The 21008-nt window shown below is 38.6% G+C and overlaps 4 protein-coding genes across 4 annotated transcripts; all 4 read left to right on the top strand.

Moving 5' to 3' along the window:
* The first annotated feature begins 3041 nt into the window (after positions 1–3041).
* LOC117919327 (putative oxidoreductase TDA3) lies at positions 3042–4671 on the top strand. The gene is made up of 2 exons (XM_034836501.1): positions 3042–4023; positions 4166–4671. The coding sequence occupies exons 1-2, from the start codon at positions 3138–3140 to the stop codon at positions 4540–4542; spliced, it is 1263 nt and encodes a 420-aa protein (XP_034692392.1). The 5' UTR covers positions 3042–3137; the 3' UTR covers positions 4543–4671.
* Positions 4672–10071: 5400 nt separating this feature from the next.
* LOC117919245 (probable LRR receptor-like serine/threonine-protein kinase At4g37250) lies at positions 10072–13209 on the top strand. The gene is made up of 2 exons (XM_034836378.1): positions 10072–12046; positions 12402–13209. Exons 1-2 carry the CDS (start codon positions 10393–10395, stop codon positions 13070–13072), a joined length of 2325 nt encoding a protein of 774 aa, XP_034692269.1. The 5' UTR covers positions 10072–10392; the 3' UTR covers positions 13073–13209.
* A 1968-nt stretch (positions 13210–15177) lies between these two features.
* On the top strand, positions 15178–18068 carry LOC117917669 (microtubule-associated protein RP/EB family member 1C). The gene is made up of 6 exons (XM_034834018.1): positions 15178–15353; positions 15430–15585; positions 15859–15965; positions 16915–17128; positions 17214–17327; positions 17432–18068. The coding sequence occupies exons 1-6, from the start codon at positions 15246–15248 to the stop codon at positions 17711–17713; spliced, it is 981 nt and encodes a 326-aa protein (XP_034689909.1). The 5' UTR covers positions 15178–15245; the 3' UTR covers positions 17714–18068.
* Positions 18069–20276: 2208 nt separating this feature from the next.
* On the top strand, positions 20277–20944 carry LOC117917743. Its single transcript, XM_034834117.1, has 2 exons — positions 20277–20414; positions 20517–20944. The coding sequence occupies exons 1-2, from the start codon at positions 20394–20396 to the stop codon at positions 20730–20732; spliced, it is 237 nt and encodes a 78-aa protein (XP_034690008.1). The 5' UTR covers positions 20277–20393; the 3' UTR covers positions 20733–20944.
* Positions 20945–21008: the final 64 nt, after the last annotated feature.

The following is a 21008-nucleotide window of genomic DNA, read 5'->3' as shown; positions in this document are numbered from 1 at the left end:
AACAACGGGTGGCTTCGTCTATTGGATAAGCACACCAAAATAGAATGAAAATTAGTATGATTTTTAGTTACAAGGGTTGAAACTCTTATGTATGGAAAGTTTATCTCAATAGACCATAATAGGTTTGATCCGATTGTTAGAGTTTAATAACCTTAATTTTATTTGATTTAATTTGAAAAATCTTAGTGTGACATATGTGGTTAAACTAAAATTATGATTTTTTTTTTTTAGAATCCGTGGTGTTGTAGCCTACCACTAACCCCGTTGGGGGTGTAGGGTTATGATGTTTATGTCTATGCAGTTGTCGCTTACAACTTTCTCCTATTGTATCAATTTTTGATATAGTAGATTTTTTTTCATTTAGATTTTTTATATAAATCTATGTATTCTTATTTTATTTTTTCTTATTTCATATTCTTGTTTTTATAACACTGATTAAAACTTTTATAGAATGCATTAATGATTTGCCCTTGGCAGTTGGGAAGCCCAGATAATAAAAGCAAAGCAAAATAGACAAATAAATTTTATTGGAATTAATGTTTTTAAAGGTTTTTTTATGACAGTGAATATTTGAGACCCATCTTCTAGAATTGAGAAAGGGCATAGCCACCCAAATGGTACAGGGTATGTCAAAGTGGGTGGAGCCCCATGTCCCCTCTCTTGTGGCTTGTAGTTAGGTCAGGGGTCACCATCTTTTAGGGGTCCTATACCTTAATTTTGGCCAATCACTAATCACTTTAGCTACTAAAAACAACCCAAAACTGGCCTCCAAAAGTAGTTATGATAACCCAAATCAGAATATCATGCTTTGTACTCTTAACCTTTCAATTTCTCGCCATGCCTATCCAAACTCTCATCATGCCTTTTAATTTAGCCAATCCAATAGGACCAAAAAGGTTGTGTGTAACCAACCCAAATCTCATCCAAATTACTCCATTGTGAATTTTGGACCGACCCTAGTTTGTCAAATACAGCCGACGCTTGGAATTATTTCTACTTAATATTTAATTTTCCTGAGCGAAGTTTTCTTGGGGGCCAAGCAGGGTGTATGGGTCAATTATGAAACTGGGAGTCTGGGAGTTAGTTATTGGACGGTAGGTTTGGTGGAGTGGGCCGTGGGGATGGGTGTGAACAGAAGGAAATAGGGTTCATTCTCTCCTCATTCTTTGTTCTAAAGAATGTGGGCTCCACTGCTTTGGGTCGTTCATTCTTGTTCTTTTCTACGCAGATGGGTTTAGTATCAAGTGGGCTGGGTTTTTTTTTTAAAAAAAAAGTTTTTCTGGTTTTTGGGATAATGACTATTTATTTAATTTATTTTTCTGTGATATGATTCAGTTGGGGCCCCAGTTGATTAATTTAGGTTGGAGATAGCTGGGCCTGGGCTGGTGACTTGAACCCCCCTGGTTGAACACTCATTGAAAGAGTTTTGTGAATTGATTCCAGCTTATCTCTTGGTAGGTCTTTGTCAAATATTGAATCTCGCCCCAGTTCAAGAAATTCAATGTAGCAATCAGTTACAAATTCGTTAATTTTATAATGTTATTAAAGCTTCTCTAAAAGGTATCGAAACTTCATGCATCGGGTTTTGATCATTTCAACTAAAAATCAATGGATTTTTAACAGGAGAGGTTAAATCTTTGATGACGTTTCCTGGGCAATCAACCTAGCAAGCACAATGAAAGAGCACTTGAGGAGCCAGAAATATCAGCATCTAATTATAAGACACAAATCAAATTTGAAAAAGATGGTGTTGTCTCAGGAATTGAACGGGTATCCCACTTTTTCTCCTCTTTTTGACAAAAGGGCAATGGGTATTCCATGGGGAGTTGGTGCATTTTGCCATGGCACAGGAAAAGAAAAGAAAAACTGCAAGTTGGCTCAAAAGTTGATGATGAGAAGTTTGTCTCAATCAAAAACAATAATTTAAAAAGGCCCAAAACCAAATGCCTCAACATCAGAAAGTCGTGAATGAGAAACCTTATAAAAATAAATAAGTTCAGCTCCGGGACGCAATCAAGGTGGTCTATCAATCAATAAACCACACAAGTTGAATTGGGTAGGCACTAAAGGCCATTTTGCTTTTGTTTTTTTCTTTCTTTTTCTTCTTTTGTCAAGTAGTTAGTGACAAAAGTGATAATATACCTAACAACTTTCAATGATGGATGGCTACTTGGCTGGAGAATTCTTGTCGCTTTGCATATAAGGACAATAATAGGGAATAGGGCTTATGAGACCCAAAACCCACAGGATCCACTCATCATTCCGCACACACGTCTTTTCCCACCATTTTTTCTGATTTGAAATTACATGGGTTTTTTTTTTTCCATGTTCAAGTAATTGTGGCTACCTTTTTTTCCTTTTCTTCCTTAGGTTCTAGAATGGCTACAGCCTAGATGTGGATGAGGCCTCATCCCTATGGACATTGTCCTCGATTCATGCCATCTATCGAAGTCAGTGTGAGTTGGAAGACATGATAAGAGCGGCTAATTATTCTCATTCAGAAATAAATAAATAAATAAAATTGATTGGACAACTTGAATCAACCAAACAAATGTGTGGTTGATACTTGATATGATGAATCATTTGAGTGATTCAAATGATCTCATGGTTTTTGTATGAAGTCCAGCAAGTTGCAACTTTTTTCTCTTTTCTCCTTCGCTGAACTCTGGGTCTGAATTGATGGCCTCTTTTGGAGTCATGGGGAAGTCTGGACCATATTGGGCTTAGAATTTGGGCAGGAAGATCCACAAGGCTCAGTCCAGGTTGAAGAAAAGTTGGGCTGAAGTTTTAATGGACTGGGACACCCGTTTAAATTATTTTTTATATAAAATGATATATTTTCTTTTCAATTTTCTGTATTCTATGAAATTTATACGAATTGGTAGCAAGTGAAATTGTAAAAATACAAAAATAAGTGGATTTAGAAAACTTAGTTTTTCTTCAAGCCTTTTATTGAAAACCTTCGGGTACTGAATTGGATGGGCCTTGGAATCAGGTCAAGTAGGCCCAATCAAAACCAACCCAGTCCAGTGGATATTTTTTTTTTCTTGGGTTGGTGTTTCAATCTCTGCATCATCATACTGCTGCTGCTACAGTGTACTCATCACGTACACGTGTCCAACCCATTTGACACAGAGATGACGGTGAGATCATTATCACCGTCAGTTGCACACCCTCCGTCGTTTGGAATATCGCGAAATTCTAGAATCTCCGCCGTTACATTGATTCGATCGTCATCATCAGCATCGTCGACCATGGAGGGACAGCAGCCAAAGCGAGTGGTGGTTTGCGGCGGCGGAGTTATTGGGGTTTGCACTGCTTACTTCCTAGCTAAAAAGGGCGCCGCCGTGACTCTTATCGAGAAATCCTCTGTGGCCTGTGCCGCCTCTGGCAAAGCCGGCGGCTTCCTCGCTTTCGACTGGTGCGACGGTGGGGCTGTCTCGAAACTCGCCAGGGCTAGCTTCAATCTCCATCGTTCACTCGCTCAGGAACTCGATGGCCCTAGATCCTACGGCTACAGACCTCTCGACACAATCAGCCTCTCCATCAACGAAGAACAGCGCCACTCCGCTGGTTCGACGCCCTCTAGCAACCCTGCCATTCCTTCTTGGGTGGATAGACCTTGCCGGAACCCTAGAACGATCGGAACTACGGCAACCACGGCCCAAGTGCATCCCCAGCTCTTTACCCGGACTCTGCTTTCGGCGGCGGTGGATAAGCATGGTGTGGAGGTGGTGATTGGGAAAATGGAGAGTGTGGAAGTGGAAGGAGGCCGAGTTGTGTCGGTGGCGCTACAAGGAGGCAGAGTGGTTGGGGCGGAGGCGGTGGTTTTGACTCTAGGCCCGTGGTCTTCAAGGTTGCCACTACTGTCATCCCTGTTCAGAGTGTCTGGTCTCAAGGCTCATAGCATTGTTTTGGAACCTAAGGAGCCTGATGCCATAACCCCTCATGCCCTCTTCCTTAGTTACTATCCCTCCCATGGAGGAGAACCCATGGACCCAGAAGTGTATCCTCGTCCTACAGGTAACATTACCATAAATTTCTCCTTTGCCTCTGTTTGTTTATATGGAAAATGGTATTCTATTATGTTGTTGATGCTTTAGTGGTAAGCTAGTGGAAAAAGTTTGTAATTGCTATAATTGATTGATAAAGGTTGAATTTTCAGGGGAGGTATACATTTGCGGAATGTCAGCGGATGCTGAGGTGCCTGATGACCCAGAATCGATAGTGGGAGACCCAGAATCGATAAGGACCCTAAAGAGGGTGGCCGGAAATGTGTCAAGCCATTTGGTGGAAGGAGAAGCGAGAGTGAAAGCAGAGCAAGCCTGCTTCTTGCCCTGTACTGATGATGGTGTACCCATAATAGGGGAGGTTCCTGGTGTTAAGGGCTGTTATGTGGCGACTGGCCACAGTTGCTGGGGGATTCTGAATGGTCCCGCCACTGGGGCTGCCGTGGCTGAGCTTGTGCTTGATGGTTGCGCTTCTATTGTTGATCTCACCGTGTTTAGTCCATCCAGATTTGTTGGTGGCAGGAGGAGATGAACGTAAATGTACTGAAATCTTTTCCCAAATAAATAATCTTACTCTCTATGTGAGGAGCAATGAATGGATTGAATTGATCAATAGCTTGAGTATGATTTAGTAATGAAATTATGGGTGGACACGATTTAATTTAGTCTAATTTTAACTCTTAAGTTGAAATAATTGATTAGAAAAATATATTGCGATTGAGCAAATTATATTTTCTTAAGCAAATCTAGTGCCTATCTTTGTTAAGAAAAAATAAATACCATCATTAATCTAATGAATTCGAATTTGAAGACCAAAAAGGACCGATTCAATCATTTCAAACTCTTGTATCATGCTCTTCTTAAATTCTGTGACCAGGATATTAGAAGATCCAAATGTGTGACATCATCCATATAAATACAAACTAGGAGAATTTTACAAGTACTTTTTAGATTGATATATAAAGTGGACTCACTTTCACTTCAATGGAAATTATTACGATAAAAATTGGAATCAAACAAATGCACTTGCAGGCTTGCAAGAAGATCCAGTCTGGAAGTGCCAACCCAATGGCTAACCTTGCATTCAAACTGTGTCTATGGCCATAGCCCACCACCGAATTTGTTGCTACGTAGTCCAAAGCCCACACCAACTTTCAGTCTCGCTAATGGGGAGTACACATTAGAGGTAAGAGCAAAGGGTTAAATCTTTGCAATTATTGTATACATGCTAGGGACACGCGTAAGTGGAAGACCGCAAGTAACACTGATTGGAGAAATGGCCTGAATTGATGCTTCAAGAATATGGCAAGTTGATGAAAAGCCAAATCCTAAAGTAAGCATGGAATGGGGATCCTCTCTGAGTAGTCACCAATAAAAAAAAAAAGAGCACCAATACACCTCCCCTTATGATTCAACCGAGCCAAATGGAAGCGGCTCAAGAGGGACCCCAGCCTCATCCCCCTTTAATTTTGAATTCTTTGTCTCACCCATTTGGACCATCCACCCGTTGGTCCAGAATTGAGCATGGCCTGAACCAGAACTAGCCCTTGTTACCCGTACCTGGAAGCATCTCAAGGACATATCTCAATCCGATAATCGAACTCTGGAGTACGAGCTCCTGTGAGTTCAATCTCATCTCATTATCAATCAATGTTGCAACTGAATCGAGTGGGTCTTAACCCAAAGAAACTAGGCACACAAACAAATCAAATTCCTGGCTTTGCGAATCCAGCCAGTTCCACAGTACAAACAATTTAACTAATTGATTTCCTTTCAAGCTGTAAAGTTCTTACGAAAGGACTTATCAAAGAAACATGTAACTTTTTTCTGCTTGAATTTCTCTACACAAGAACAAGAGCATAGTTTAAAAACGTGCAAGATGTAGCTAAAGTGCAAAAGGTTTTTAAGGCTTAGGCACATCGTATGACACAAGACTGGTCTATTTAAAGAAATCATCTTTCATATTTAGTTAGGGATTTCTTATATATATACCTCTCTACTAAGGCACAGGCCATGATAAGGGAGGCGTCATAGCTAGAGAGTGGTTGTGGTTTGGGCCTAGGTGCGCTTTAAGCTAGCCTTTTAACAACTATGAAGTATGAACAAGGGTTTTGAATATACTTAAACCATTCTGAAGATGAAGGTCACATTACATCATTCAATGCAATACAATATTCAAAGCATCTAAAGTACTAAGAATTGTTGTTTATGTTTGTTTTTGTCTCGTCTGTTTTTGCCTGTGTGGAATTGAAGAACCAACCCAGATGGACATGGGCAATGGGCAATAGGCAGACCCATATTTCCCCCCATCTATGAGGTTTGTGTTGTCAAATTACCTTTATTGTTTTTTTTGGCGAGATGATGAGAATGGACTTTCTCTGTACTATGATTAGCAATTTGAATGAGGACTTAGGCCCCATTGCTGAAAATGACAGTACTTTTTGCCAAACAGAGTTGCTTTGGCCACATTAGTGGCACTCACTTGATTAGGTCACTTTATTCCCTATGGCTAGCAATTCAGTCTCTTATCCACGAGCTTCCAATGGGTGTAAGATTAGATTCTTTAATTAATAATGTATACTCATGTTTCCTCCCACTATATCGACACAGCTCAAGACAAGTTACAGATGAAAAGCAACCACAATGTTGACTACTTGGGGGCCGGCCTGCAATGGGATTACCAATAATTCAACATGTATATATATATATATTATCTGTATCTAAGGACTAGGATCAATTAGGGTTGTATTCTTGTATTTCTGAAACTCATAACTGCAAAATAAGTTATGTCCTGCTATTCGCGAGGATGACTACATTTTTCGAAGCTAAACCAGTCCATTTCCCTATTTCAAAGCTAGCTTCTAGTACTTAATTAATTAGCAAAAAATGAGGCAAAGCACGTGGAGTTACAGCTTAGCTTAGCCTTTTGAAGCGACCAGAATTCAACTGGCCTTTGCATTGTACACGCCATCATTGAAAAAGGAGGCCTAGTTAAAGTTTACCCATCAAGGTGGGGTACTTGGGGGGCTCCCCTAAGACTAAAGCAAACTCCACTGCCCCACCACGCATTGATATGGAGCTCCAAGCATGGACCTACTTTTTGGCCATGGATTTCCAAATAGCTCTTGTTTGGGTTTCAGCATTCAGTGTAGTTTTGAATTGTTTTTGCAGGTCACCGTTACCTTAGATATTGTTTCTAAAAGTTTAAATAGTTAGCAGACAGCAGCGTTTTTTGAGGATCTGGGTGTATGTCAATGTTAGGATTTGCCCCTTTTGCTAAGGCACACACATACTGGCCTATTCATTTCTTTCTGTTACAGAAGATGCCCTTGTTTGTCTGCATACAAACACAAATCTTGGGAACGTGGTAGAAAAAGGTTGCAAGATTTGGATTTTTTAGCCTCTCAGTTGCTTCTAAATTTTGGACATGAGATTGGAAAAGTTGGGGAGAGTGTGTCCAAGCTTTTTGCAACTCGAGCAGGACCCAATTCAGGCCGATTTGATTCAATGACTACTGGCCTACAGTAATCTGAGTTTGAATGTTGAAAGAGCCACCACAAAATTGGGGCTTCAATTATAATGATAAGCTTCTGCTAACTTCTTTTCAAAATGAATTTGAGAGAAAATTTGGCAAAAAACTTGTCCTATTAATTGGGTTCAAAGTCCAGACCACACATTTGAGATGTTGTGTGGACTCTGGAGAAGGTGGGGACACAAGCTTAAATGAAAACTCAAGGCTGTCAACATTCATCAATTTCATCCCAGTTGGATACTGCCCCCAAAATATTGGTCGTAATCTAGCCTTAATAAAAGGAAAAAGACTTCTGAAAGTTTGAAGTCTTGGGACTCACGGCCATGCTTCCTTCAAACTTCTGCATCAGGCAATTTGCATTAAATAATGCTCTGTTAATGCAAACCTAATTAATTTGTAGACCATATATTTGAACTGATATTCCACTGGTTTTTTTATCATTGCAGTTGTTTGATTGTGATCAACCTTGTGAAATAATTGAACTTCAATATTTATGCAGATTGCATAGTCACATTTCATTGTCAAGCGGGAGGACCCATAATGGCAAGGAAGCCAATGAATGTTGGCCTTATAGCCTAACATATTAATGGAGGATGTCAACCAATTCAGTAGATTGTTCATTCAGCAGTTCAGATTCTAGTGATGTACTCACTGCCACTCGCATTCAACTCTATGATTCTATACCTAGGTACCTACCAAGATGTAGAGAAACAAGATCCGTTCCTCAGGGAAGACAGAGGGAAAAAAACCGTCCTTTGCAAGTTAATCCAGCTAGGGAGTCTACTGGTTCCACAAGTCCTAACATAATGGGTGAAATTATTTTACTCAACAATGTTCCAACAGACTTCAAGGAAGATGGGCGGTGTACCCCTTGTTGATGTCATGCCATTGATACAATTTCAGCTAACATACCACCAATATCCTAACCATTGGCTCTAGTTGTTCCATGTTGACCATTTCAACACCATTTTTCCCTTTAGTTTATCCTCATCACCAACTTTCCACATGAACAAATTGAAAGTTCAATACTTTGGAGCTTTTGCTCCCCTTTTCACCCTTTGATGCACTCAAAAGTCTTCAAGAGAGAGTGTGTGAAAGAGAGAGTGTGTACAAGAAGAAAAAGGGCATCCAAGTTTCTCAATCTCTATTTTTTTTTTTTTTTTTTTTCACTTTTTCCCTCTGAGAATGGTCAGTGCCCGGACTTTAAATCTGGATTTATGCATACAAAGTAAAAGGTTCACCAAACAAAGCAAGCAAGGACTAGATTATTAATTTTTTATGGAGGGTTCACCTACTTTATTAACTGATTGATAGTTTTATAATCAAGTAGATAAAGTAGCCAACAGTTTTTTTTACAAAGGGAAAAGGAAGAAAAAGGAAAAGATTGAAGGATCTGATGAATCATTCATCATGAGTGAGGTATTGCATACCCATGTGTGGACAAGTTGGTTCTTGGAGTAATGGAGTGGAGCAGTTCAGGGGCAGTGATAGTCCTAAACTTGGCCTGGTACAGAGAAAAAAAATAATGGGAAATCTACAGTCTGCACAGAATTTTCCTAGAAGATCCAAGGAGAACAATTGTGCTTCTGGTTGTTGATGCAGAGTATTTATTGGAATGGTTCAAGACACTCATGAAATCCCTGTAATCATGTGTACAGGGAGGCCAGCCTAATAATGCTGTAGATATTATTGCACTTGACCCATAAATGAACATAGAATTCCAAATCAGGTGTGAAGAATTATCAATGATGAAAATTCTTCTTACTAGGGTAAAAGAAAAACAAAACCCCATTGCCAAAAATGGAGAAAAATCTGAATTCAATCATCCCAAGCTTCTGCTCCAAGAGGGCTTCATAGAATATCAGTTCTTCAGATGGTTCAACGCATAGGCTTTCTTCACTCTTTTATCTCAGTTAATAAAAGAAATTGTTTTCTTCTGCATTTTGGTAAATCATCCATTAATGACACTCATCAACCAGCTGTGGCTGCACGGCACCCACCATCAAATTAGCCCAGGGCTGTACCATGTAACTTAATCTTGTCATTTGCTACTGGGCCATGATGAAATTAAATGGAACCACAAACTATTTGCTATACATTGGACAGAACCAAAACAGGAGCCCTTCAATCATGCCTGATCATACCGTATAGTAATGAACAGAGGCAAAAAATTTCAACAAATTGATCACTCCACAATGATGCAAGGATTGAATAAAATTACCAAGATTATTAAATCTATGAACAGAGGCCAGAAGACTAGTGAATTTACTTGTGCTGGTTACAGGTTTTATTAGTCAAATTTGGATTACCCAGAAATTAAAAAAAAACAAACTTTAACTTTCTAGCTGCAGTAACTCAAACAGAGGGAGAACTCATTGATCTTTCCTATGAAAAAACTACCACGAGTTAAAGCAAAAACAATGCAATAATATTCAAGCAAGTATATTTTTAAAGTCAAAGGTATGTACGTGATAAAGTACTGCAATTTCCAACTCCACCTGGGTGTCCTCAAGCAAAGATGCTCTTGGCTTCTCATTTATGGTCTTCTTTTATTACACAGAAAGATTATATTTTCTTTTGGGTAAGCGTTAGGCCAAGATAAACAAATGGGCAAACGATGGTGAAAGCATTTAATAATTTAAGGGTAGAGTGGAGTAAGTTTTAATTCATAGCCGCGGGGTCTGAACAGAGCATATATGCGAGAAGATTGGTTTGGTGAGCTGTGGATCTCTGCATTTTGATAATATTTTACAGTCTTCGATCACATGGTTTCTGAGTACCATAAATCTCAGTTATTGCTCTCTTTCTCTAGCTTTTGAGAGAGGAGATGTGGGATCACTCTCGGAGGCCATGAAGTCAACAAGCGTTGGTCTCCATTTATGGTGGAGAATTCTTTCTTTTGTTCTTCTTTTGGTTCAGTCTTTTGGGATTAACAGAGATGGAATTCTCTTGCTCTCTCTCAAGTACTCTGTTCTGAGTGATCCTCTTTCAGCACTGGAAAGCTGGAACCACTACGACGAAACACCATGTTCATGGAAAGGCGTCAGGTGTTCTTCCCCAGGAATGCTCGACACGTGCTCTCGTGTCATCGCTTTGTCTCTCTCAAACTTTCAGCTTCTGGGTTCGATTCCAGATGATCTGGGCATGATCGAACACCTTCGGAATCTTGATCTCTCCAACAATGCTTTCAATGGGTCCCTTCCTCTATCACTCTTCAACGCGTCTGAGCTTCAGGTAATGGATTTGTCCAACAATTTGATCTCCGGTGAGCTTCCGGAGGTTGACGGAGGGTTAGCAAGTCTTCAATTGCTTAACCTCTCGGACAATGCCTTGGCGGGAAGGATACCAGACTACCTGAGTACTCTGAATAATCTTACTTCTGTTTCGTTGAAGAACAACTACTTTTCTGGTGGTCTACCTAGTGGCTTCGCTTCTATTGAAGTTTTAGATCTGTCTTCCAATCTGATTAACGGATCATTGCCTCCAGATTTTGGAGGGGAAAGTCTTGGTTATTTGAACATCTCTTACAATAGGCTTTCCGGGTCAATCCCACTGGAGTTTGCCCAGAATATCCCAGAAAGTGCAATCCTTGATCTCTCATTCAACAATCTCACCGGAGAAATTCCAGAAGCCAATGTTCTCTATAATCAGCAAACGAAATCTTTTTCCGGAAATACTGGTCTATGCGGGAAACCGCTCAAGGCTCCGTGTCCTATTCCTTCAACGCTTTACAATGCCACAGAACCAACCTCTCCACCAGCCATTGCAGCAATGCCCAAGACAATAGACTCAACCCCAGTGACCTCGCCCGGAACGACAAATGGGTCTCGGAAGCAAGATGAAAACGGGCTCAGACCAGCGACAATTGTCGGAATCGTCCTGGGGGACATTGTGGGAGTGGGAATTCTGGCTGTGATCTTCTTATACGTCTACCAATGGAAGAAAAAGAAGAATGTGGCAAATGCAATAAAGACGGAGAAAAACGAAACTAACTCAGCCAAGGACATTTGGTCATCGTCTTCGTCTTCGTCGGAGACCAGAGGAATCACAGCATGGTCATGCCTGCCAAAAAGAGGAGACGAAGAAAACAGCACCGAAACCACAGGCTCCGATGGCGAAGAAGAACAGACCATGCAAACCGGTCATAGCAATCAACGGCAGCAAGAACAGCAGAAGCAAGGAGGAGGAGGAGCTCTAGTGACCGTGGACGGTGAGAAAGAGCTTGAGCTAGAGACTCTCCTCAAGGCTTCGGCCTACATACTGGGCGCCACGGGTTCAAGCATAATGTACAAGGCTGTGCTCGAAGATGGCACCACTCTCGCAGTCCGAAGAATTGGCGAAAGCGGCGTGGAGAGGTTCAGAGACTTCGAGAACCAGGTAAAAGTCATAGCCAAGCTGGTGCACCCCAACCTGGTTCACATCAGAGGCTTCTATTGGGGGGTCGATGAGAAGCTTGTCATCTACGATTTCGTCCCCAACGGCAGTCTCGCCAGTGCCCGTTACAGTGAGTACAGTTCATCTCCCTCTTTCCCAGCGTACGTTAGTCAATTTCTGTAGCTTTGCTAAAGTGCGCTAAAGACTGTAGACTCGGGCGGTGGAGCAGGTGTAACCGAAACTTTGTTTTTAATTCTTTGTAAGTCAACTGTCTGCAAACTGGTGCCGCTACCGTTTGGCCACGGCGCCTGATAGCGAAATAGGGAAAACAAAAAAACTATACGCTAGAAGTCTTTTTCCTAATGGTCGCTTGCATGGAAAGTGACTGGCCATTGACCATCTTAGTGTGGTCCAAACAGCTTTTAATGCACATATGGGTGAACGTTTAATTCTGATTCCGGCTTCTGGTTTTGGGATTTTTCCAGGGAAAGTAGGCTCATCTCCTTGTCACATGCCATGGGAAGTCCGACTCAAAGTTGCCAAAGGTGCAGCCAGGGGCTTAACCTATCTCCACGACAAGAAGCATGTGCATGGAAATCTCAAGCCTAGCAACATCCTTCTGGGCATCGACATGGAGCCCAAAATCGGCGATTTCGGCCTGGAGAGGCTCGTCTCCGGCGAAACTAGCTACAAAGCTGGTGGATCCGCCCGGAATTTCGGGAGCAAGAGATCGACAGCCTCCCGCGACAGTTTCCAAGACATGCCAGTTGGGCCCAGCCCCAGCCCGAGTCCAAGCTCACTGGGCGTGTCCCCCTACCACGCCCCCGAGTCGCTCCGGAGCCTCAAGCCCAACCCGAAATGGGACGTGTTCTCATTTGGGGTCATACTGCTGGAGTTGCTCACTGGGAAGGTTATAGTCTCAGATGATTTGGGGCTTGGATTAGCGTCGGAGGACAAGGGCCGGGTTCTGAGAATGGCTGACGCGGCAATTCGAGCTGACCTGGAAGGCAAAGAGGATGCCCTGCTGGCCTGTTTCAAGTTAGGGTTCAGTTGCGTGTCGCCAGCCCCTCAAAAAAGACCATCCATGAAAGAAGCCGTCCAAGTTCTGGAGAAAATCCCGTCTTCTTCTTCGTCTTCCTATTATTATGCCCACTAATCATATCATTTGAGTTATGCAATGTAGAGAGATGTACGTAATATTAACTAACATATTGTTGTCTATGTCACATATTTTTGCTTGTGATTGATTCCAGAGGATTTGCGCTTGAGGCTTGACTAAATTTTCTTGTGTGACACTAATCTCCCTTTCCAATTTTAGCTATCAAGAGTGTGGGGAACTTTTCTATTTTATTAGTTTTGATCATTTTCGTTTCGGTACCGCTTGTCGGTCCAATTGATGCCCACAGTGACTAAATAGTAAATAGTAGCCTCAATAATATATCAATTTTGTCAATTATTCAGATAACAGTCACGTGGCATCACGTCATGGAATAAAGTTTGAGTTGGAACGCACATTAAAAAATTAACCAAAAGTGATTCGATCCATGTCCGATTAAATCATGCATCTGACTCAAATGAGTAAATAATTCATCTATCACGTGACCTGTCACTCAGAGGTTAAAATCCTCGTATAGTCATATATGTACAGACGGCCTACTTAAATAAATGGGATGATAGCTGTAACAGACATGCTTTTCTATTGATATGGTGCAGAGCCCTTAGGATTCCAGAATCAAATCAGCTTCCCATACATGCGACTTTGATTACGTGTTGTTGGCTGCTTTGATGTAAATATGGAAGCAACATGGGACTTGGGTTTCTAATTATACAATCTTGGCTCTGGTTCCATAATTTCTCAACCAATTAACTAATGACTTATGATACAAGGGAATGTCATAGCCAGTAAGATTTCATTTTTAAAAAAAAATTGTTTGACATTAACAAAGAATATTGGCTTCAACAATAAAAGTCGGTCATCTAACATTGGACCCACATTTTTTTCCCGCTTTTGGAGACCTAACAACTAGTTTTGAACAAACCAAATCGTTACCAAATTTTAACTTTAAGTTTGGTAATTATTTTTAAGAACAATCTTTGAGAACAAATTTTTAAAACTGTTTTATATAATAAAAATTTATTTGAAAATTTAAAATGTTTTAAACATATTTTAAAATATGTTTTAAAATTATTTTTTATGTCAATTTTTTTTTATCTTTTAATCAATTTTATATATTTATATAATTATTTTTTTAAACAACTCTTATAAAACAAGTGAATTAAGCAAAAAAAAAAAAAAAAAAAAACTAAAAAATGTTATTTAAAAATATCATATTTTATATTTTTTATTCTTAATAATAAAAAATAAAAAACAATTTTTGATCACTTTCTTAATTTTTTGTTTTTGAAAACAAAAAATTGTTTTAAAAAATTTCTCTATTTTAAAAAAAAAAAAATCTTGCATTTTCTTCTTATATTTATTTAAAATTTACATGATAAATTTTTAATTTAAGTGATAAAAATATTATAGCAAATGGTATGTTTGGTACAACTTAATACTCATTATTTAATTATTTCAGTTGATTTTAAGTTAAAATATATTTAAATTGTTGGCTTAAAACTTATTACTTAATTCATACTTTAATTATTAAGATTATTTAATAAAATTAACTTAAAATTTATTTTAAATAATCAAATTGACATATTTACTTTTATAAATTATAATTACGACAAAGAAGATTGAGTAACAATAGAGGTTATGGAGTAACAAAAGAGACCGTAGAATAATTAAAATCAATGAAGGTAAAAAAATAAAATGAAAATATGGACTTAAGAATAAGTTAATTATTTTTATCTATTACTTAATTTTTGTTAACTTTAAGACATACCATTAAGTTATTAAGTCACTTTAAATTATTAAATTGGTTTACTAAATACCTACTTAATCATGGAAATTTGTTTTGGTAATTTAAATGACATTAAAATTTAACAAGTGAATTAATTTACTCTAAATAATATCTTTAAACTAATTCTTTTGGATTTTTACAAAATTAGATTATTATTTTGAAGTTGAAATACAAATTATTTTCCAAATTTAACAAATTAAAGAAAACCTAAATGATTATTTGGGCCCTTATGAAATTGGGCCTGTACACCCACTGTGGATCTGAGGCCCAATTTCATAATGGCCCGGAGCGGGGGGGCACGAATTTGAATTGAAAAAATCCCGCTCAAAACTCTCATTTCAAAACCCTGACTTCTCTCTCTAGAAACCAGAGAGACGTTGAGAGTCAAGACAGAGAAAGCGAGAGAAAGAAAGAGAGAAATCAAAAATGGCGACCAACATCGGGATGATGGATTCAGCCTATTTCGTGGGTAGATCGGAGATTCTTTCATGGATCAACTCCACTCTCCAACTCAATCTTTCCAAAGTCGAAGAGGTTCGTCCCTGATCACGAGTCTTTTTATTCTTGTTTACCATCTCTAATGAATCGAATCGGATTTTTCCAATTGCAGGCTTGTTCCGGTGCGGTTCATTGTCAGCTCATGGATTCGGTTCATCCAGGTATCGTTCCCATGCACAAAGTTAATTTTGATGCCAAGAACGAGTACGAGATGATCCAAAATTACAAGGTTCTTCAAGACGTCTTCAACAAACTCAAGATCACCAAGGTATATCTCTCTTTTCAAAATTTGTTACAGGGGAATTTTCTTTTCTGTTCCGCTGTTTTCTCAGCAACCAAACGGAGGCTAAGGATGAGAGGGATTTTTTTCCCTGTCAAAACAGATAGTTTTGTTGTGTTCCACCTGATATTTATAGATCTGGAAATTGAATGTTCCTTTTGGGTTATTGATCTCTCTGTTAGGGTTCTTTCAATTTTTAGCTTCTTTTGTTTTTTTTTTTGAAAGGTTATTGACTTGTTTATCTTGGTTGAGGGGTTTCAGCATATTGAGGTAAGCAAGCTTGTGAAAGGAAGACCTCTTGATAATCTGGAGTTCATGCAATGGATGAAGAGATACTGTGACTCGGTTAATGGAGGCCTTTTAAACAGGTAATTGCAACCATAATTTCTCTTTTTATGTTCGATTTCATTCATTCTTCAGATGCCCCTTCATTTCTTTTTCTCATTAGGTTGTTCAGAATTGTTTGAATTATTACAATCTCTCGATTGAAAAAATGTATTCTTCCATTTACCAGGGGCAATTTCAAAATTTTTTAATTATTATTTTTATTTATAGAATTATGAATTTTGCTCAGGTTTGATGTTCTAAAAGCCTCATGAGTTTCAACCTCTAATACAAGTTTTAGAGCATAGAACCTATGGATATAATCCTTTGGGCAAATTCCCAATTATCATGTTGTTGCTTGCATTTTCTTCTGTTTCATAACTAGGACAGGACCAACGATTGTTGTTGCATTGTGCGTGCTTTACTATTAGTTGATGCAAATATTCCAGTGTATTCCTCTTATTTTCTGACTGTATCATTCTTGTCCCAAACATCAGAAATTTTCTTTCTTTTTCGTCGCAATTAGGCGATTATCTTGCTGTAAATGTCAGATTTTGCCCATTTTCTTTCTTGGTTCTTGAAAAGGGAAGTAAGAGAATAGGAAAAAACCCACGACTGTTATCAGTCAGTAAGAGGTCTAATCATGTCCTTACAAAAACTGAATGGAGCTTGACCTTTGAGCTTTTCTTCAGTGGATTCTGCCCAAAGTATGTGCGAATGATTTCATTGAAATGATAATTTTCATCTTTTGCCAGTTTTGTACTTTTAGAGTGTTAAAAGAATCAACAATCATGCTGGAGTATCTGATAAACATTTTGGTAACAATTTTTCCTCCTGTACAAGTTAATGCACTTGGATTTTTGACTGTACATGCAAAAGGATATGCCAACTTTCAATAGCTGTTAGTAGATGTAAATTTTAGGTTATGTTTACATGGATCTTGTGCATTAAAAGTAACAATAATATTTGATGATTGGTTTTGTCGATGTTTAGCTACAATCCTCTGGAAAGGAGAGAGGCTTCCAAAGGAGGGAAGGAAGCAAGCAAGAAACCATCGCAACCTTCAACAAAGTCTTCAACAGCTGCCCCCAAAGCACAGCCTTCCCATAATGCTCGTAAGAATGATGCATCTTCTGCAAGCACCACCAATCTATCAGTTAAGGTGTCAAGACCAGGTTCTAGTGGGGGGCCTGCTTATGATGAAAAGGTGCTTTTTGGGCCAATGCAGAAATTACAATTTTATTATAGAATTTGAGAGTCTCTTACTGTTTTTTTTTTTTCTTCTAATGCAGATCACAGAGTTGAAGCTGTCAATAGATAGCCTTGAGAAGGAGAGGGACTTCTACTTTGCAAAATTGAGGGATATTGAAATTTTGTGCCAGTGTCCAGAGATTGAACACTTAACTGTATGGTTTTCTGAGCGCTTGGAGGCATTAAGATTAATTTCATAATGCTTGATAACTAAACATGAGTAACCACTGACTACTAGTGTCTTCTGTCCTGTTTGCAGGTTGTTGGAGCAATTAAGAGGATCCTGTATGCTACAGATGATAATGCCTCAGTGGTGGCAGAAGCTCAAGCCATGGTGTCTTCCCTTCACCAGGAGGGAGCCGAACCACTGAGTCCCATTTCAGAGCTCCCAGAGGAGAAGCCAAAGCCAGAAACTCAAAAGAGAAAAATCATCATGAATCATGAAGTTGATGTTGCTGCTATCACCACATTGTCTCCAAGGCAAAGGATATCTGATGCTTCTGATGTCCATTGCAGTGGGTCACCCCTCATGACTTACTGATCCTTACACAGTGGTTCCCTTTAAAGAGCTTGCCCCACATGATCTTTCTATTTTATCAAAATTTTTTACATGTAATGGTGATTGTAAGAACATGGAATCTTTTTGTTTAGAGCAGGCACAGCTTGCATTGTACCGAGAAGACAAAAATAATATGATCTATTTGCCCCAGGAGCCTGTATTTTACATACAAGTTCTATTTTTTCTGCAGTGAAAATTTCCCGAAGTTGTTTGGGATGCTGTAGATGGTCAAACTAGTTGTGCAATTCTGCAGTCCTACAGTATTATTTTGGAACCATTCACAGCCCTGTTGCAGTTTGGTACTTAATATAATGGAGTGTATTCAGTTGTTTTTTTTTCTCCTTTCATTTGGGTACGGTTGGGTTAGTTCGTTTATTAGCACATGAGATATACTTCACTTTCTAATCAAGTTACTTGGCAAGTTCTAGTTCGGCCATTGGTCTTGAGGACGAGCTCATCGGCTACTTTGGGCCATGAAGAGGAACAATTGTACTCTCCGCCTTAAGAGAACTATCTTAATTTTGGTATAACTAGAAAGTAATCTCATATTCTAACCATGATTGCATAGGCAAAAATGGTTGCCACCCATCATGGTTAGGGTTGTCCAATCAAAGTAGGTCCTTCCGAGTCAGGCATTGACTGCTATATGTTAATACTGATAATCTCTAATCACACCTTAGTATCTTCAAAATTGTTAACATAATGTAACAAGGAGCTTGACCCTCGATATTTCCTGCTTAATGTAACAAGACTAATTTAAGTTTTATAATCCAACAAAATCATCGCCTACTCAATCATGTTTGACTAACCATGCTTATGCAAATGCATTAAAGGAGCCAGAACCCGATAAGAAAAAAAGTCATAATTCTCTTATTCTGACTTTCTCTCTTCCTCTTTCTTTCTCTTTGTTTAATCTTTGAAATTTTCTCTCCTCAAATTTTCAAAAGCGTCCGATTTGTTTGTCCAAAATCCCATCTAGAGTTCCCGGGTGCGCATCAAGAAGAAAGAAAAAGAAGATAGGCATCATACCTCCAGGTCAACTTGGCCACGGGGGCTTCAATGATCATATTAGAAATGATGAAGATATGAATAGAGAAATTCCTTTATTGAGTGCTCTTGGGCTTTTATAGAGGGAGAGAGTTGAAGAATACGAACAAGAGTGGTATGCAGGCATGGTGTTTAGACGGAGAATTGGTGGAATTGGGCATGGTGTAGTTGTTTACTTTTCTTTTAAGGCAAGAGATTTAATGAGAATTAAATGTTATTTAATGCAACCCATGCATCTAGTCTAAGGATTCAACCCAAGATTCTGGTTCAATTATTGGGATATAATAATACCACTCTTAAATTTGAGAATCAATTACTCAAATTATGGTAGTTGAATGTCATAAAAGTTTAATTTATTTTTATAATATATCAATTGATTCAAAAGAGATTATTAAACTTAGATTAATAATTAATATCAGAGTTGGGGTCATAAGTTGAGCCACAAGAGTGTTATGTTAGGAGAGGGATTGCCGGGGTGCATTAACACCTAGGGATGGGTCACCTAAATTGTGGTAGTTTGTAAAAGATTTAACCTACCCTCGTAACCTTATTAGACACTAATTGACTTTTAGGTAAGACAATAAAAGCTTAAAAACGCAATACAAGAATATACAATCAACAACATCTACTTGACAACACTAGTCTAGCATCGCCGAAAAGAATTTTAGGTTTTAGGTCTTTTTCGCTTTGTAAGTATTTTAATTGTAAGGGAATATAATATAAAGGTCTGTTTGGTTGCTGTTTTTCAAGAGCTGTTTTCTGTTATTAAAAACAAAAAACACTATAAATATGTTTGGGAAAGGGGGGGTTGTGTTTTTGTTTTTTTTGTGTTTCTCATGTTCTCAAAAAAATGGTTTTTTTTTATAACAATAAAAATATGTTTTTATTGTTTTTTCATTGTTCAGCCAACAGATTGTTTTAATTGTTTTTTCACTATTCGAAAAACTCTTTATTTAAGAAAATCATAAGTAGCGTAAAATTTTCAAAATGAAATAATTTTTTAAATTTAAAAGAATTGTGCATATAAAAATTATTTATATATTTATAATATCAAGTTAATCGAAGAAAACACTTTATTAATTGAAAAAAATAACAATTTTTAAACATTTTTTTTATTTTACTTGTTCTAAAAAACTTTTTTATTAACTCAATAAAATATGTTTTTTTTTGTTTTTTAGAACAAAAACTGTTTTCCAGAATTCAGTTCTCAAGTACATTTTTTTTGTTTTTTGAAAACACAAAAATTGTTTTCAAGAACAATTTTAAAAAACAGCAAACAAACACGCCCTAAAGCTCTTTCAACCTGGTTTCGGAGATGGTGTACCTGGCAAGTTCATGGCTGGCGCATTCTAAGCCCAATGTTGTGACCCATCAAAAACCACCTTCGACCTCACGGGCCAAACTAAGGCCTGGAAACAAAGTAGCATGTGGACGCTTCTCGTTTTGAAACTTGACCATCCGCAGCATGCAAGGCTCCTCCTTTTCTGGCGGATTACCAAGTAAACCAACGCCCGGAAAATTAGAGAGGACTCTCCATTTAAACATTTCCAAATACAAATCCTTAATGTCCATTCTTGAGCTTAATTCAATTGATCATTAGAGTGATATAATCAACATGAATGCAACGACCAGGAAGGTACGTATCATCCAATTTCTCTTTCTGTTGTTGTTGAAGCTGGTCTGTTGGATCATGGTAGCTTTCACCTTCTCAATCAAATTTCATGAATTTTATCATCAGGTAACTCAAACTACCAATGAACAAGGTGATCTGGAGACAAGGGTGGATACAGTTGAGTGCAGGTCATCCCCTGGAGAAGTTCAAGAAACAAGGCGTGTGGATGTGGTTCATCAGCCCCATCCCGGTTCCGCCACCACCGGCGGAGTCCTGGTTGATGCTGCTGCTGCTGTTGCAAACACCCTTCAGTCTGCTAAGGATGCTGTTTCCCAAAAATAACTGCACAACACCTTCATTATTACCATATGATTTCGCCATCCCTTTTTGTGGAGTAGTCTGTTAATTCTTCTACTTTTGTATTGTTGCCATTGATTGAATGGTTTTGTTGGTGATACTCATTTTAGTCCGTCCATGTTCCAGTGACATTTTATAATCAAGTATACTCACTCTGTTTGTTTTGAGAGTAATTGCAAATTCTATAACTTTATGTTTGAATTAGGGGTTTTGAGAGTATACTTACTGCTTCAAATTCATGTGCCATTGAAATGGTTGCCA

This window comes from Vitis riparia, chromosome 7 (assembly GCF_004353265.1).
Source record: "Vitis riparia cultivar Riparia Gloire de Montpellier isolate 1030 chromosome 7, EGFV_Vit.rip_1.0, whole genome shotgun sequence".
NCBI lineage: Eukaryota > Viridiplantae > Streptophyta > Magnoliopsida > Vitales > Vitaceae > Vitis > Vitis riparia.
Note: the sequence above shows the minus strand (reverse complement) of the source record. Positions and strands in the feature narration are given on the sequence as shown.

Bases quoted from the DNA above. Each gene is read 5' to 3' on its own strand.
- LOC117919327 (XM_034836501.1), top strand. From the start codon at position 3,138: ATGACGGTGAGATCATTATCACCGTCAGTTGCACACCCTCCGTCGTTT. The intron at 4,024-4,165 runs GTAACATTACCA...TTGAATTTTCAG, and splicing joins AGTGTATCCTCGTCCTACAG to GGGAGGTATACATTTGCGGA.
- LOC117917669 (XM_034834018.1), top strand. From the start codon at position 15,246: ATGGCGACCAACATCGGGATGATGGATTCAGCCTATTTCGTGGGTAGA. The intron at 15,966-16,914 runs GTAATTGCAACC...GTCGATGTTTAG, and splicing joins AATGGAGGCCTTTTAAACAG to CTACAATCCTCTGGAAAGGA. The intron at 17,328-17,431 runs GTATGGTTTTCT...TCCTGTTTGCAG, and splicing joins CAGAGATTGAACACTTAACT to GTTGTTGGAGCAATTAAGAG.
- LOC117919245 (XM_034836378.1), top strand. From the start codon at position 10,393: ATGAAGTCAACAAGCGTTGGTCTCCATTTATGGTGGAGAATTCTTTCT. The intron at 12,047-12,401 runs GTGAGTACAGTT...GGATTTTTCCAG, and splicing joins TCTCGCCAGTGCCCGTTACA to GGAAAGTAGGCTCATCTCCT.
- LOC117917743 (XM_034834117.1), top strand. From the start codon at position 20,394: ATGAATGCAACGACCAGGAAG. The intron at 20,415-20,516 runs GTACGTATCATC...TTTTATCATCAG, and splicing joins TGAATGCAACGACCAGGAAG to GTAACTCAAACTACCAATGA.